Here is a 17,925-nt window from a genome sequence, read left to right as displayed (position 1 = left end):
AACACGCCGGCACGCGTACAGGCTTCAAACTAACCCAACTTTTCCGCAAGCAAACAGAAAGCCCAAACAAAACAGAAGCTTTACCTCTGAAGTTGTGTAATTACAACAGAAAACCTAATTATGAAACAACTCAAGTATGACCTCTTTCTGGCACAGCAAGTTTAGAGAAATACTCAGTAAGCAAACCTACACCACTTTATCACCTAATTCAGCCTCTATTAAAAGAGCTGCAGTTGCATTGAGTTAGTCTCAAGGACCCTTTTCAAGCCAATGAGCTTCTAATTCTCTCCAGATGCAAAGACAGAAATTTGGTTAGTTAATATTACAGGTTTCAGGCAGAATCCTTAAAGGGCTGATTAGGGCATTTTATCGCCTTTTCTATCTATTTAGCCTACCAAGCATAGACAATAACAACACCAGTGATAAAATCAGCTCAACAGCTCGCTAACTAAAAATAAACGAAGGTTCTCCTCGTGGCGTTTCTCGCCGCAGATTCCGTATCCCGCGCCGAGGTTAGTGCCAGAGCATGCACACACGCGTTACTATCGCTGCGTTCCGATGGCATAGAACTGCTGCCCGTGGGTACAACAATGAATCCGCTCGGAGCGGCACTCACCACGCGGAGTTTTTACGAGAACGCTTTCAGATGAAGCTGTGAGGAGATGTCTCGCTCAGTCCCTCCGCGGCCAAATGAGAGCGGCGAGAGCGCAGTGCCCCGGCTGGGTGTAATCCAGAGCCCGAGGCTGGCGGCTCTCCCGGCGGAGCAGCGCTGCTGCGGGAGCGCCGGGAGCGTGTCCGACGGCAGCGCGGAGCGGCGGCAGCAGTGAAACATCAGAGCTTCCTGTTACATCACCCGACCCCGCCTGCGGCCGGCGTTGAGTTACTTTTCTCTCCGGAATGGCATGTCCCGGGGAAGCCGGGCTCCCCTGGCATTGGAGCGGGGAGCTGGCCGAGCCCCGGCGCTGCCATCTGCTCGCGGACAGCGCAGCCTCTGCCCGCACCTGGCCCCAGGGCGGCTCCGCTCGGCCGCCCCGACTCAAAGCCGGCGCTCTGAAACCACTTGCAAAATACTCGCTCGCTGCTCTGGAGGAGACCACGGGACCTGTCCTTTCACGTATCGAGCCAGTTAGATTCGTCGTCCTCCTCCTCCTCCTCCAGCTAGACCCAGAGAAACAAATTAGTTTGGACTTTTATTCACAAAGAACACAGGAGAGCTGCATTCCTCCTCAGTATGACTGACCTGACCCACCTCTGCCGGCGACTGCAGGGGCTGCATTACATCCCGTACCGTAAGGGCTGAAAAACTCTACACAGAAATACCTTTATCCTCAGATGTAAAACAGCTGCAAAGGTCAGATTCAAAATTTCAGTTTCAAGCGGGCGCATTGTTTACAGTGCCACTTTGTTTTGTACCCAAGAAAAAGTCGTATTTAAAGAAATAAGTCTTTGAAGTATCAAGGGTAGAAAAAAAGCAACAGGAACATTATCATTGCTGCACACATCTCTATGCTATATTTTTCTAAACACTGGTGATTTGAAAGCACAAGTATGAATAAACTGCCTAGTTTGAAAACTGCCATGACAGAGGACAAAACAGAATTAACAGCAGTCTTCCTACTAGCTTCAAAGAACATTATAACAGGAGCTAAAAACGTTTTTTTGAAACCATTTGTCACTTATTTTTATACAATCATTACCTGTACTAAGGACAGAATCTGTGCCCTCCAAGTCAATGGGCAGTTACTGTGTGCACAGGACAACACTATGCTGTAAAATGGGGAGTTCATGGAGCATTAAACTCAAATTATATGAACACCTGGAACACCAGTACTCCTTATGAAACACCATAAAAGCCTCCCAAAAGTCATGATGTCATAAGGACCTATCAAAATTTTACCACTGAATTTGCTCATAAAAAAAGATAAAATATTCTGCTTGTTTCTCACTACTTGTCACTTATCCACTTTTTTTTTTTTTTACCAGCAGAATCATATGTGGAACATGCTGTGAACTGGATGAAGGAATTCATCTGGCCATTGATAACATTTTCCTCAAGAAGGAAAACAGCAAGAAACACAAAACTAAGGGGGAAAACCCCCACAAAACAAACAAAAAATACTTCAAACAAAACCCATACCCAATCCAGGGTCGGGAAAAATTGGAAGAGGGAAAAGAGGGGCAGGAATACTGTAAATCCAAATGGTCCCTGGACAACACAAATTTTGAAATCCTACTCCAGGTTTACCAAAAGAGCAGACTTGGATACTCCTTTGGCACATGTGAGCGTTGGTACGTCTATGATCTTACATCAACAGGAGAATGTTTGAGTTCTATAATCAGTGAAGAACTGAGAACTGGCACTCTAAACCTCTAGTCATTATAAACAGATATAAACTGGAGATTAGCTCTGATTCACTCTGATTCTGAACAGTGATGGAAACTAACTTCTCTGAAACAAATGGTGTCACCTCAGGTAGCGGAATTTCATCAGGAGTGAGCCTGATAACATTATTTTAGACCAATTAGGTCTAGATTGTAGATTGCAACATGGTACATTACATAATGTAATTTAGAGAATGATCCATGTATTCCAGCCACGCACACATCTTCAAGACAGGCATCTACATTAGCTAGAGACGTTTATTACACAGGCCATGTTTGATTGGGCTTGTCAAAGTCAATGGAGTTGTGTGCAGGCTTTTTTGTTTGAGGGGATTTTTTCAGTTGGTTGGTTGCTCTGGGAGTTTTTTGGGTTTATTTTTATAAAGTCTTATGTTCTACTGATTTAGGTAACATTAAAACTTGCTTATTCCTACCCTACAGATACCTGAGACCCCTCATCTGGTGCAGTCCGCACTTCAGAGAGCAGTGGCCCCCAGCACTGCTGCATCTCCCCGTCCTGTGGCTGCGGGGAACGTAAATCACACCCGTACAGGCTGCCCTGGTTACCGACAGCGGAGGAGGGAGCAGTTCAAGGGGACCTAAATGTGCAAACGTACCTGCACTGGAACCAAAGAAGGCTTAAAAGCGGGCAAAGCGAATAACTTCAGTGAATTCCCCCTTTTCCATCAGCGCGATCCCGCCCGGCGCTCGCCGCTCCGCCGGCGCCCTCTCGCGGCCGCCCGGGGCATAAACGCAGGCGCGGAAGCTCCGCGCACGGATTCGCCCCGAACTCAGGTACCCATTACCCTGTGTGAACACTCCGAACCACACGCGTACAGCTCCGCTTTACCTGAACCACGCTCTTTCTTTAGAGACACCACTGAAAACAACCAGTTAGGAAGCGTAACCCTTTGGTCCCCTTCACTAAGTTTGGAAAGGCGGAAGCTAGAAAGATGAAGACTTGCTCAAAATGTAAATAAAGACCTATCAGCTTTGAGAGAGTAAATGGATTGGAGATGCAGGGAGAAATGCTGGCTCAAGTGAACTGGAAATAAAACTAAAGCAGGGGGTAGAAAATAAAAAGGAGAAAAAGGAGGCCATACCAGTAAAAATATGAGGGAAAAAACCAATGAATAAAAGGACATTAAATTATTTCTCAGAGACATTTTGCTTCATCATCTGCATGGATTAAGGGTACATACCTAGTTGTTGCAGGTCAGATGATATGCAGAAACTCATCAAACCTCTGTGAAATTGCTTCAGCACGTTGGCTGTTATCATACAGAATGGGAGAAATTTCACAGCACCCTGCATTTCCCCTCTAAAGCAACTGGAGCAAATTCTGGAATGAAATGACTGGATGAATGGTCTCTAGTCCAGTGGAACCGTACAGTCGCTGTAACACTTTAGCACAGTTTCGTGTTCTAACTGCTTCACCATTCTGGCACCTGCTCCATATCTTTTCCTGTGTCGTGCCTCAATGATCCCCCTTCTACATTCATCCTTAAGTTATCTTTGGGAAATGCATAGATCTTTTTTCTGATTCTTAGATTTGGTTGTTCTGCAGCTGTGGGAGATACAGGAGCAAAAAGAAGTGAATGAAGCAGAAGGGCACAAAAGAAACTTCTTGTTATGTTGGAGATCATATCACATTGCAGTTTGGACTTCTTTATGGGAAAAAATAGCCCTATGCACTGTAGAACTAAACAAAAAAAAGGCAGGAAGACAGCAGGATACCTGGTGTGGTGGCCAAATGGAGAGCACACACAGCTGAGAGCAGCGTGCACTCAGATCAAATCTTGATTACAATCAAGATTAAGTTTTTACAGTCTGTGACATTGCTGTCTTGATTCTTATTGCACTAAGTAACAAGCCTGACAGATGAATCACTATGAAATGTTTTCTTAGTCAATTGAAACAGAGGTACTGTTGACATGCTACAGGTACAAATTCTCTTCAGTCTCAACAGTGACATAAGAGAGCCCTCCCTGGATCATTTAATTACTGTTACTGCAAAACGTACTTGCTGCTTGTACTACAGCAGCACAAGGAGTTTCTTCAGGACAGTGTAAGTGGGGTAGAAGAGGATGGGACAATACCTGTTAGTCCTATCCTACAGCAATCCTGGGAGGAGTCTGCACAGTCCTGGGAGCAACTGATCACTGTGAAGAGACCCTGTTAAATTTCAGTAGAGCTCAGTGAGAAGGAAGCTTATGAGAATGGAAAGCAGCCACACAGCCAGGTTTCTGCTGGGACAAAAAAGATGATATTTCTCCTAGACTTCTGTGGGTTTTGTAGGTGTTGAATCCAGGCAGCCAGGGACAAGTTGCTGGAACAAGAGGGAGCCTAAAGCAGAGATACTGTCATGAAATGACTCAGGAATCACAAGATAATGTGCATACAAATTCATCTATTCTTTCCTATCCTTCTATATCTATTGTCTCATTCCAAAACGTTCTGTTTGACAAAGTTAACCATTCTAGTTCGTAATCTAATCAAACTTACAAAGCTTACAAGTCCTTTTTAATGTTCTTGGTGGGACAGCTTAATGAGTTTCACTTTTACATGGAAGCCCAGGATGTTTTAGTTTAATGCCGTTACTTCAGCTCTGTCTCCTCTTTGAGGTACATCATGTAATCTAGCAATTATGTAAATTTTAATACTGGCAGCCTATGGAAAATTGTTACAACTAAGAATGGAAGATCAAATATTTCTACTGGCTTGATCATAAAATGCAGACAAGGAGAGGTGCAGACATTTGTGCCCTCACCTGCATCCCCAGCCAGGCAGACACAAGCGGTATCAGTGTGGAAGCAGGGTAACCATAGCATAAGTGTAAATCCACCCCAAGTGTGCCTGAAGCCACTCGCCTTGGGGAGGCCACACAAACTGCTGTGCTTCAGCAGGTGCCATGGGACAAGTGGGAAGGTCTGGGAGCAGTTTAAGCCATGGGTTCTCCACTAGTCCAAGTATTTAACCTACTGCTCTGCTCCTGTGCAGTGCAATGCACACCTACAGACTCAACTCCTGGTGCATGAAGAACAGGAAAACCTGGAGAGAAAGGTCAAAGTGATGAACCAGAACAGGAAGATATCAAATTGAAACTGAAACTGGGAGATAAAATGAGCCAAACTAATTCTGTTTATAGCAGCCTTTGGAGTTTATAGGTTTCCTGGCAGAGCTGCCCTTGTCCGATTTATGTGGTTATTGAAGTAGGAGTCTTTGGTGCTCATACATTTTACGTGACAAGACACTACGTAAGTGCTCTCTGGTGTACACTCCTGTTCCTTGAGAATTCTTCAAATCAGACTTAATACATCCTAGTTTAAAAGAGCCATGAAAGGACTTAAGCACCAGAAAAGAGATTTGGATAAGATTTCAGTACAAAAATCTGATTTTACTTATTCCCTCATTCTGATATTTAGAATGTATAATTGCTTACATTTTCAGCAGTAAAGCTTAGCCATGAGTCTAGATCAGTAACAAGGATCAAAGTCAATGATCCCAACATATACATTTTTAAATCTTTGCGAAAATTTGCCACACTGCTTCAAACCTTTACAGCTTTTACACTCCCTGTATGGATTTTGGTGGGTTAATTCTGATCTCACATTCATTTTACAGTACTGTAATTATATGCACTTCAATAGAGTTACATCTAGGCCTTCATAACCTAAAATAAATCTGATTAAAACAAATCCAGTGTCTATTTCCTTTTTATAGCAGTAGACCTATCCTTTAATCAATGATTGAAACAATCACACTTGACAAGTGATTATTCTTTCACAAGTATTATGCTTTCTTTAGTACAAAAATAGAATTCAAAAAGAATAATGGGGTAATAAACTGAATTTGAATCTTGTTTGCATTTTAACCATTCACTCACACCGTTTTTTGTCCTGCTGCATCTCTGACAATTATATACAACCAAACTGCAATTTAAAAGCCTTTGTCAAAGTAAAAGGTAATGTTTATTAACATGATTGAGGAATACATAACAAAAATATAAGCAGCTTAGTAATATATAATCAAAATAATCAGTACGGTAAATATATTTTAAACTGAAGGTTTTCATTCACAGGTGAAGAGTAGTTTACTTCACATTTCCATAAAAATCAAAGTTGCATTCTTTCAGGGATGATTTCCTCGCCCAGGGCCTTTACTGGCTGTTTCTTTCTTTTTTTCTTGATTTTTATTAATCTTCTTTCACCTTTTTTCTTATTTAATCCTAAAGGTAAAAGTAACAAAGTAAGATTAGAAGACATCCAAGATAATCCAAAATGAGAGACAAGGCTTGTTTCAATAAATCTTAAAAAAAAGAAAAAACCATTGTCTTACCTAAGGTCTTCATATGCCTGACCAATGCAAATTTGTCTTATTGCTGTTCTTTTACACTGTACTTACTGTCCTTCCTTCTCTCTCTAGCTCTGTGTCTCTCCTGATTTCCATTTTCACTTTTCTGAGACTTTCAACTTTTACATTTGATCAGGCCAATCATTACTACCAAAAGCGGCAAGAATGTTTTGACCCGCATGGTATTTACCTTTTAACGATAGCGGGGGGCAGTATCACTTCCCATACCTTTCTTGCAGATCCTCAAACATGACTTTCTGGAGACGAAATTATTCTCATTCCCACCACAACCACTGTAGCTAAATGGACGACACCTTCCAGTCGAGTAGTTGTAGAAAAATCTCAACTCTTTGGCTCTGCAAAGTCCTCTGTCCATAGGGGTCATGCACAAAGAAGGGATAGGAGGCGGTTCTGGAAGTACCAAGAAAAACAAGGTGACACACAGCACTGCAGGGTTTCAGTTTTATGTCAATATTATTTGGAATTTATGTGAAATTTGCTGGCAAATTTAATTCTGACCTCCTGAAAATCCAAGATACTTGACATAAGCATCTTTTTATGATTACAAAAAATACCATAGTAAAATGTCATTCTGTCTTTGAATTGCCAGCAAAAGCTTACCTGAAAGCTATACCTTTACCTGTATGCTTAGTGGTAAAATTGCTGTTTCTGCTGTAGGAGAGAGCACACAACTTCACGTTGAGGAGTTTCAAGTGAAGCATTTTGTAGAAAGGGAAGTGAGATAAATTAAATGTGGACAGCTTTAAAAATATGGTAAATATTTCTAATAATTAATGGAGCAAATCCCTGCTAGACATTCTGAAACCAAGTAGAAGGTAAAAGTACCCAGCATTTCCAATGTAAGATTCAATACCTCAGTGCTGGGTTTTTTGAATGACTACAGAAAACTAGACCTAAGTAACAGGGTCTATCAGGAACCATTGAGCAGTTATAAAAACACAGCTTGTAACTTGCAGAATAAGAGAGTACTGAATGTGAAGAATAAGTGTGCAAATTAATGGAGATGCTGGTGTGTTAGTGCTGCTGTCAGCATTTTACCATTCCGAGGAGATGCTGGTGGCTTGTTCCTTCAGGGTCATTGCAAGTGAGAGTTTGAGAACTGAAACACTGGAGATGAGCCTGAGGTAGCCAAAGGACCTGGGCACTGGAACACGTTCAAGAAGCAAATCCATGCTAGAATTCCCAAACCTGGAAGAACTATATCGTCTATCACCCCAGAATGACTAATACACAAAATTGGAACTGATAAAATTGCTGCACAGGCTGCAAGAAGCTGAATGGGAGCCATTATATCATCAGTTATTTGGGACCCAAAAGAGCACCATTTTCCTTCAGGACGCAGCAGAATTGAGGTAGCTGGGATCTGAATGCATAAATGCAAATATGAAGCCAGTCAGATGGAAGTCTTGAAGATACATAGCCACAGAGAAGTGGTTCAGTGGAAAAGCAAAGTAAAAATTTGAGAAATCATTTGGGTTACAGCAAAGCTGAAGATATCCTGTGGTCACAAAAGTGGGAAGCAGATCAGTCACTGAAAGCAAGAAGTTATGTATTAACCTGGGCAATTCGGGAGGCTGACAAAATCTCCAAAAAGCACATGCTACCTCTTAGGTGTCTTAGACATAGCACACCTGCTAAAAGAAAGGTTCATCTGACGTGTATAACAGCTGAACTGGTGTGGTGAAAAAGTATGGAAAACTGCTGGGAAAGGAATAGAATGGTGTGTTAGCAACATCATATGATTAAAAAAAATCCTGAAATTCAAAAACCGAGTAATGAGTTGCTTTTTTGAGATAGACTAAGTTAGTTTCAAGTTATAAAATGAGAACCCCTTGATTTCTTTTTATAACTGTGACATTATTAGAAGTCTAAGTTTCACTCTGGGTCCAGAGTTGAAGTCCAGAATGTGATAAAATCTATATTAAACCTACTGGGGTTTTTAAATGAAGTTGGTAATTAAATTAACTAAGGCAATGCTTTTGGTACTGCTCTGAGAACTCGAGCCTGGAACTAATTTCATCTCTCTCTAGCTGGAGAGGATGTTAGTTTTCAAAGTGTATGTCCAGCATAGTTTACATATTTTAACCTGCTAATTTCTGAACCTACAAAGAACAGAGCAGAAAGGTTTGCCAGTGAGGAAAGGGCCAAACAGCACAGGTTTGTTAATTATATCAGTGAGTTTAAATATGTAATTAAATTTGTAATGTAAATTACTTATCTGTCATGTAGGATTCTCTAGTGAGTCCACAGTCCCCTCATGAAGGAGTTCTCACAATGACTGCAAGATTTGGGGAACCATGGAGCCAGTGATGAGGTAAACAAGGACTGCCTGTGTATGTACAGTGCACAGAGAGGCAGCCAAGTGCTATTCAGAATCCCTCTTGTACTCTTCCCAAAAATTATGTTATTCCTTGCCTATATCGTTGTGAGATAAATGCTGCAAAAACCAAACACTGTTCTTGCTTATCTTCAAAATATCTGCATGTTCTTCACTCTCACAGAAGCAATCACCCCATGAAGAAAACCTCCTAATTTTGCCATTTAGAGCCATTTTTTTACAACAAACCAGTATTTTAAAATAAAACCTAAATAACTTATCATAATTTCCTCTCTGCTGAAGGCCATAAAAATTACGAATTGATTTGAATATACAGATCACCAAAAGACTTGACTTCAGGTAAGCATAAAACATTCCCTGTGTCATACCCAGCATATCTATTGGCAGGACAATCTGAAAGCCTGTGAGGCAGTGTGTAAACAATGTCACTGGAACATGACAGCAGGTGAGTTGTCCCTGTTCAGCTTCCGCTCCTAATGCTGTATTTGTGGATGTGATGGAACAGTAAGCTGAGCTATTATGCCTATTGAGTTTCTCTCCCAAATATTTCCATTTTACAACCTCATTTTTCTGAGAGTTGTTGAAAGGTTTTCTCTCCTGTTTTTTCTATGAAGAAAAAAAGATAATGAAAGAAGTGAAAATCCCACAAACAGCAAAACTACATAAAAAAGAAGAGATACACATTGTATGGTTTAAGATTCAATTCTTGTAATACAGCCCTTTCTTGAATCCCATCCCCCTGAGGTATAAACAGATAGCATGATCATAACTTCAGAATCTCTGAAAAAGGCACACAGACTCACATTTATCAGAAATAACCCCAACTCTGCATTGCAACAATAATCCTTATTCCTCAGGCTTTGCAGGGCTTGTGTGACAATGGACCGCTAATTAATCACAGTACAAAACAAGTTTGAAATTATCTTGGGAGGAAAGGGAATGCAGTGAGCACTATTACTCTCTAGACACGAGTGTGTGATGTTCATGAAGCTTCAGATTTATTACCAGATTTTTGGTATGTGCAGACTTCAGCTCCTCATTTCTGATTGCAGCAAAGCGAAAATAAAAGAATCTTCAAGTGGACAGGCTATTACAAAAATAACGACTCATCTGCACTTGAAAATACTCCATAGGTATAAATTGGTGCAGATCCATTAAAGTAAAAAGAACTGTGCCAATTTATATCAGCAAAAGATGACCCTGACTCTGTACTGAGAGTGCTGACAGGACCTGCATCTGTGTGCTATTCCAAATTCGCTGAGCTGAAAATTGACTTTTGATCCTGTCTCCCACTTAAATCTCACAAATCAAATGTAGGTATAGCACTTGCAATTTTCTACCATGGATCACATAAAATGAAAGCTTTGATTCTTAGCCTCACTTTTTCTTAGTTTTCACAGAATAAAAGTTATTATAGGTTTTTTTTTTTTTTACCAGAGTAAGACCAGAACAATCTTCAATTCCTGCAGAAACTTCATCGCTGAGCATGCTAGAAGCTTCATGTCTGTATCCATGGTTTGCTTTATTTGGCCATAGAACAGTTCAATTTTCTGAAGATCAAGAACTATGTTCTAAATCTAATAATCTGATATTGTTACCAAGTTACACATACCAACAACACTTTTTTTCCTTGAAATCAAGATGAAATACAATGTCAATTGTGAGGTGAGGTATTCTATAAGAGGCAACTCCTTGTAATTTTTTTTTCATGTTTTAATGTAAATTAACTAAATTATATTTAATTTTTTAAATAGTCATTGAAAAAGATATGTAGCCAGGCCGATATACATACAAAATAGGTATCACAATAGCAGATCAGCCACTTTGCCTGTGCTTGAGGAGATGGTCATTAGCCACTTCATCCCAAACAGTTCACCTTCATCCTCACCTCATATGTAACGTCAAATTCTTGTCCCTCCCAAAAGGTTACAGAGAGTTACACTGCACATTTGTGTGACATGTCTCTGCCTTGGAACTGCACTTTATAGCTGTGCCTCTAGAAACAGCAGCAGTGGAGACAATGTTCTCCATGTCTCTGTGGAGAAATCAGCCATTGGCTTTGGCCACACCCTTGCCTTCCTCTCTAGTGGGATTGCACAAAAGCACATGATTTTAGCCCATTCCAGCAGCCTGAAGGGTGCAAGCTAATAAACAAAATAGGAGCAGGAGGCTGCATGAGGCAGACAAGTGCAAGACAAAGGTTATACAGTAGGGAAGAACGTGTTGGGTCTTTAGACTTTCCACTGAAATTCACTAGTCCTTCTAAGGCTGTGCTCCCCACCCGACCCATTCTGCTACACTGACTCTTTGTTCCATCCAATCTTCAATTCTCTCTTACCCTCACCTCTCACTCTCAAATGCTGCTGAGCAGGAAAATTCCCTATTGCTGACACAATCAATCCCCCTTCCATTTCCTCTGAGAAAACATAGTGAATCATGCTCCTTTCCTGGTATAGGTTAGCTGTTTTGAGGAGTCAGGCATTCATATTATGACTAAAAACTTTCAGGGAATGTTCATGTACCTCCTGCCCCTAGACTTATTACCAGACATGATGTAATTCAAATAGTTTTCAGGAAAATAGGTTGGCAAAACCTTTACTGTTTTATATTCATTCATTTAAATAACAGAGTGCATTGATGCTTTGTATGTGGTAAACAAACAATACAACTGTACAAAAACTTACGTCAAACCAGCAGTGCATGTGGATTATAGTGCAGGCAAAAAATAGAGTACAACACACATTCATGCTTTATTAGACGTTCCATTCTAAGCAAAGAGCACAGGAATGCCACCTACACACCTGTTACCGTACAGATCATATAAAATGCAAAAACCTTAGCAAGTGTCTACGTCATCACTCAGTCCTCAAAAGTACAAGTAAGTGCAAATGCAAAAAACCAACATAAATACTTGGTGAGAATGCTCAGGCTCTTTCCAACTGTTTGTTGTTTCCTCTTGCACAACTGTGGATCATAAAAATGACAGGCCTCAAATTCAATCACCCTGTACAGTGTGAGCAAGCACCAGCCATCTACAGTGGACAGTGTCCAGCTGCTGATACTGTTAAAACCTATCCCTCCTCAGTAAAGGTCCAGAGTCTCATTTGCATTATAATACATAGTGCAAAAATACCTTGGAGCCGCATTTTCAATTAATTCATACTCACTGTGATTATACTCAACCAGAAACTGAGTTTAATATGATCACAGTGAAAATTAAAACATTATGGTATTAAATATATTATACTATGCCATAATCTAAAATCCAAATATCATTCTTTTTTAAGGGGTAAAAGGAATTTAAACCACTTGCCTATTAGTTCCTCACAAAAAGTATTCATTTTGATTGAAAGAATTCTGCATCACTGCTTTTGCTCTTTGTGTTAATCAGACCTTTAGGAAGTGCACACTTTTCAAAGAGAATAAGATGTGGTCAGTCTTCCACTTCCTGATATTTATGAAAGATCTGTAAGTGGCAATATATTCCTTTGCTTTGACTTTCCCTGCTAATCAAATCCTTTGGCAAAGATGAAAGCCCATTCCTTAGTCTCAGATATGTCAGAAAACTTGTTGAAATGGAAAAGCAATCCATATAAAAGACTGAGAGATAAAAACAGCAAAAAATAATTTTTACCAAAAAAAATGGGGAACTGGTTGCGCTCCTCCTTTGGGGAACTACTGTTCAGGGCATTGGACTTCTCATCTGGAGCAGTTGGCAACAAATTAACTAAAAGAAAAAAAAAGAGGGAGTTGGTGTGAAACAGTCAATGATGGGATATGTAGACACATCCAAGCTCTGAAAATCAGCTGTGATTGGTACCTGTTGGCCCTGCTCAATGCCACTACTGATGCCAGTTGCCAGGCAACATCTCTAAGTCCCAAAAGCATAGGAAAATGAGGTTGCTGAAACAATTTTGCAGTGGGTTCCTTTTTCTTCCTTAATTTTACTGATGTAAGATTTAGATCATACACAGCTTGGTAAGGCTATTTTTATATTACCAGCAGACATTCTAACCTTTGTAATTGTAAGCCTTTTTCAAAATATGTATTGCTGGCAAGAAAGCAGGTCTGAAGCTACTTTTAATGTTAATGACTTCCCTGTGCTCAGGTATTTCAATTGACATACATGTCTTCAAATAAATGGGAAAATCAAGGAGCATTTAAGGCTTAACTATAAACAACAACAGAAAATTCTTACTAAAAATCCCAGGAGACTGGCTGGGTTCTTCTGCTGCGGAACTACTGTTCACAGTGTTGGGATGCTCTTCTGCTGCAACAGTTGGCAATAAATTTGCTAAATTAAAAAAGAAAAAAGGAATGAAAACTACGCAGGAAAAAAAAAAACAAACCAAAAATTAGTATCAATGATTCAATACCTCAAAAATAAAAACTTTGATCTATTTAGACCATGGCAACAGCCCCTAACACTCTCTTCTTGGGTGTTAATGCAAATTTACATGGTGTTATTTTAGACTAAAGTCATGAAAAAGAATATTCTGCAGCTTTTAGTCCAGAAGGTTAAAGTGGTATCATGGCCCAGGAAGAAATGCTTCAGCAAAAGTTGGGAAAATGCTCTATATTTACAGTTAAAAAAAAAAAAATCTTTAAAAAGAAGCATAGTGGGTCCTTTCTACTTTAAGTGTGAATAAGCTTGAGTTCCCTTTGCCAAAATGACAGCTTATGAAACAGTGCTGGAAAAAGGCCCACTAGAGACAAGCAAGATAAAAAGGTCTGGAGGCTCTCGATGGGAAGATGTGTTCGCCTTATGAATAAAATGATGCATGTTGTGAGGGGAGAGGAGTTCCGAAGGTTACTGTACCCTGATGTAGAACAATTCATTGGAACGAGTAGGACAAGGAAGCAAATGGCTGCTCTGTGGTCAGTCTAAATGGCTTTTGTAGCCTAAGCTGCACAGCCATATCATTCTGAGGGGACACACAGGTGTCCCATGAATCTTTGGTGGGGAGCTAGCAATACACAGTAAGTTAAATATTCCTATATGGGCACCTCTTGTCATTTCAAGACTTGGTTTGAAAAGAGTATGTGCAGACCTATGGGTTAAAAGCATATATTAGTGTTTTATGGTATTATAAAGCCAAACAGATGGCAGATTTTAGGTCAACTGTCATGAGAAAAGTAAAAAAGTACGAATTTTATATAATTATATAGTAATAATATAATATATTTAATTTAATATATAATTTTATATAATTATATAGTAATATTCCCTAAATAGTACCTACCATTTTTTACTTCATAATTTACATTTTGGTATTTATATTTAAAAATATGTATAGTTATTGCAAATTTCATATATAAAGTACTGCCACCTCAGGGCACCCTAAATTGCCTTTTTTATGTGCAAAATACCTTCAAAACACACCTTTTTTTATTCAAGAGTAAAACTAAGAGTGATAAAAACAGCAACTTACAGTTTTCTTGGCAGGTACTCTGGCACTCCTCCAAACTCCTGAAGTTGTTCTGGTTTCCTAGGCACCCACCATACTTGAATGCTTCACACAATTTTGTCTCTTTGTTGTAGAAGTACCTGGTAAAATAGCCTCGGCAGATTCCAGGGTCTTGGTCGTGGAAGCAGAAGTCAGGCTTTCCTAGAAACAATGCTAAATGATGAGCAGGGTGGGTGAAGAAAAAAACCAAAACGCATCCCAAGACAACAACAGAACTGGAGGGAGTTTACAAAATAAACCTGCGACTTTGGGCTAAAGGCCAACTATAAAATAACTGCTGCTTTATTGTGCTGCTTTTGTTCTGTATGTAACACTGCAATATTACACTGGAGCATTATAGGGATTGTCTTGCTCTGTTCAAGTAGCCAGTAAATTACATCTTGAAAAATGACAACTAATGATTCCTTTAAAGTTCCAAAACATTGAACCTCTAAGTTGAAAATTAGCTTTTACTCCGATTTAAAAGAAGATCTGAATCTCAGCTGGATCATGCGCACCTAAGTACACATCCTTGTTATTTATGTTTCAGTCAATGTTAATGTGAATTATACACAAAGCAATAGTCAAACAAAAGAAAAAAGGAACGAGTTTTAAAACAGAACAGGTAAAAATCTAGCAGTGCATTTTGTCTAGGGCAGTTTATCCTTATAAAAGGATACTGGAAACAGGGAGACAAAGCAGCTATTCTACGAATTTTCAGTCCCAGTTCTGAGTTTGCAATCTGTAACTACAATATCAACCAAGAAAAAGTTAACAAATGAATATTGCATAATTTGACTGAATATCACAGTGTGATATCACATCCTCTGGCAGGGAAGAAAAGCACATAGCCATATGATAATCCCCAAAAGTCAACCTCTCACCGTATTCAGTTTTTTCTTAAAATTGTGTACTTAAAATCATGGTAACAATAATGAAATATATGTGGAGGAATTCTCTGATTCTTGCTAATAGATATTTTGAAATATTATTCTTGTCTGAGCTGACTTGCAGAAGAAAGTCTATTTAACCCCCACATAAGAAAATCGTATCAGATATGACATATAAAGGCCTTGCTTAGCTGTGAAAATTCACAAAATATTGATACTAAAACAGTGTGCAGTGGGCTGCTATTTTATAAAAATTGGTATAGAACAATTACTTTGAAGTTCCTAACATTTTAGAAGTAGATTATAAAGTTGCAAAGAAGTTAATCCTATTACACCTATTTTAGCTAGGTATATATTAAAATCGATTGCTAGAACAAGATTATTATTAAAGGAAATTGATGCACATCTTGATTTTATATAAAATATTATAATAGCTCATAACCAGTGTTTTTCTAAGAATTAATTGGCAATATATTGAATTTCAATTTTTATAATACTTCGTGAACAGTGAAAAATGATTTTCAGAGATCACATGCAAAATTAAATCACTAAAATATTCTTGCATAAAGCAACCAAATCAACTGTTTTAAGCATTCCTGAATAGCTTAATCTTGATTCTTCATTACAAATTTCATTCTCTGCCAGTAAGTGCAATCCACAGTTCAGATGTTGCACCTTTCTTACTACGCAAATGCATTGATGTACACAGACTTAGAAAAGTAAGCTCACATAGAGCAATAAATAGGAGAAATATGACATGATGTGCTTTCAACACAGGGAACAAAGGTGAGACAGGTATGTAGACACAGAGCAGCAAGACTCCACCAGAGGAGTATCTGTTCCATACACCTTCTGCTAGGAGCTCACAGACAACAGGAGCTAAAGAAAAAATTCTCTCATCAAACATTGCACAGTACTGTGAAATAAAAGAAAGATTATTAGACAGCTATTAACTGAAAAGGGAAGGCAGATAAAAATAAGGGTATGCAAAGTAGAATACAAGATTATGACTGACTCTTAAAAACAGATGTCCTTCATTTAGAATATTCTTATATTAAAATGTTTCTTGCAGGTTCTTGCAAATGAAATTAAGTCCAAATTAGTTGAGCTCACAGCTAACTTTTATAGCCACTTTTGAAGAGAGAGTTCATGAAAGCAATATAATCCTAATCATACAAAGCAGTATTATACTTCTAAATGCCACATCTTTCTCCAGGGACTTGATATTCAAGACTACGTTAGTGGAAACAATAGTACATGTGCAATAACGCTAATGATAGCCACGAGCTGAATCTTACAGGATGTGTTCCAGTTTGTCGTTAAAAGCAGGGAGCTAGGGTCAGCCCTTAAAGGAAGTAGTGCTAAAGGCTGCAGCATCTGTGGAAAATCAACTTTAGTAACTTCCACAGTATAGTCATGATTTTTTAAAAAACACATTAAGAATTGAAAAGACAGTAGAAAACAGGAAAACAAAACCATAATCTCCTATGAAAGTATTCCAAATACCATTCTGCAAAGATAGATGATTTGATTACAAACATCTATTTCAAACTGTATGTGCAAATACTCACATTTCTGCAAGCTGCTAAATGCACAACAATTCAGGAAGTCATGAGTGGAAGGAGAGATGAAGGAGAGTAAGCAGGAAAAGAGGAGCTGACTTGTAAAAAAATGTATTCAAGTCTGTGTTTGGGGAGCTCTGGCTGCCCACAGTGAGCCCCATCCAGGTGAGTCTCCAATGTGCAAGGAGAAAAGGTAGAGTAAATCTTCACAAGCTCTACTCTGAGTGTCAAACTGAAATATCCTCATTAGGAACATCAGTTTCCTCAACAGACCAACAGTGTTTCAGTAAGGGACTCTCAATACTTTAGCACTGGCTATTTTGGAAGTCTGAGGTATCAGGAATTTAAAGTTCTGTTAAAAGTCTGTCCCTTCAGGAATGGGAAACTTGCTCCCTTGTTTGATGTGCAATTAGGGGATCTGCCCTAACCTGTGGTAGCTCCTCCACAGCCAATGCTTAAAAAGTTCTGTTTCAGAGCAATTTTTTCCTATTTTTCTAAAAGTAGAGCAAGCATTTAGCTTGTTCTCAAAATACACAATAAGAGTTCCCCATCATGGCTGATTATACAATACTTGAATCTCTGCCAAGTCCCCCTTTTTACTGAAGAAAGAGAAAAGAATCATGATGTATTTTTTTTGTGGAGAGGTGATTGCCATCTTCAGTGACCACAACTCTCCTCAAATTCTTTGATGAAGACAGAAGAAGATTCAGACTAAGAATTCACTTAAATCTGACATTGCTGTTTTTGTTAGAAGATAAATTATTTATGTATTGTTCCAAGCTAACAAAGAACATAATAAATCCCTTATTGCGGTAGAAGAATCTTAAATTACCGTGTAAATATAATTACCTTTCTTAATTTTTGCTAACATCATCTTCTGAGGCAATTCTGCAAGATAAATAAAAATGAAAGTATTTAGCAAAAGCAGACAT

The 17,925-nt window shown here is 39.1% G+C and overlaps 2 protein-coding genes and 1 long non-coding RNA gene across 10 annotated transcripts in view; 1 reads left to right on the top strand and 2 right to left on the bottom strand.

The window, feature by feature from the left end:
• CALCRL (calcitonin receptor like receptor) overlaps window positions 1-913 on the bottom strand; it is a 63,863-nt gene extending 62,950 nt beyond the window's left edge. The window contains exon 1 of the mRNA XM_042040375.1: window positions 617-913. The gene's annotated coding sequence lies outside the window, so the exon portion shown is untranslated. The remainder of the gene's footprint in view (window positions 1-616) is intronic.
• On the top strand, window positions 913-6,065 carry LOC121670335. Its single transcript, XR_006018113.1, has 3 exons — window positions 913-1,351; window positions 1,987-2,289; window positions 2,824-6,065. It is a non-coding gene; the product is annotated as an uncharacterized LOC121670335 (long non-coding RNA).
• Window positions 6,066-6,329: 264 nt separating this feature from the next.
• Window positions 6,330-17,925, bottom strand: part of TFPI (tissue factor pathway inhibitor) — a 173,016-nt gene continuing 161,420 nt past the window's right edge. For 5 of the 8 annotated variants that reach the window (XM_042040380.1, XM_042040378.1, XM_042040379.1 and 2 more), the window contains 6 exons: window positions 17,843-17,881; window positions 14,527-14,715; window positions 13,293-13,388; window positions 12,729-12,821; window positions 6,964-7,146; window positions 6,330-6,610 (listed from right to left, as the gene is read on the bottom strand). In XM_042040380.1, coding sequence (XP_041896314.1) covers window positions 6,498-6,610; window positions 6,964-7,146; window positions 12,729-12,821; window positions 13,293-13,388; window positions 14,527-14,715; window positions 17,843-17,881 — 713 coding nt within the window. In that variant the 3' untranslated portion in view covers window positions 6,330-6,497. Of the gene's footprint in view, window positions 6,611-6,925; window positions 7,147-7,375; window positions 12,059-12,728; window positions 12,822-13,292; window positions 13,389-14,526; window positions 14,716-17,842; window positions 17,882-17,925 lie in introns of those variants that run through there. The other 3 variants (XM_042040381.1, XM_042040382.1, XR_006018112.1) reach the window with 3 other exon arrangements.

Source organism: Corvus kubaryi, unplaced genomic scaffold, assembly GCF_017639235.1.
Source record: "Corvus kubaryi isolate FWS band 111438036 unplaced genomic scaffold, C.kubaryi_AGA036_p1.0 37396, whole genome shotgun sequence".
NCBI lineage: Eukaryota > Metazoa > Chordata > Aves > Passeriformes > Corvidae > Corvus > Corvus kubaryi.
Note: the sequence above shows the minus strand (reverse complement) of the source record. Positions and strands in the feature narration are given on the sequence as shown.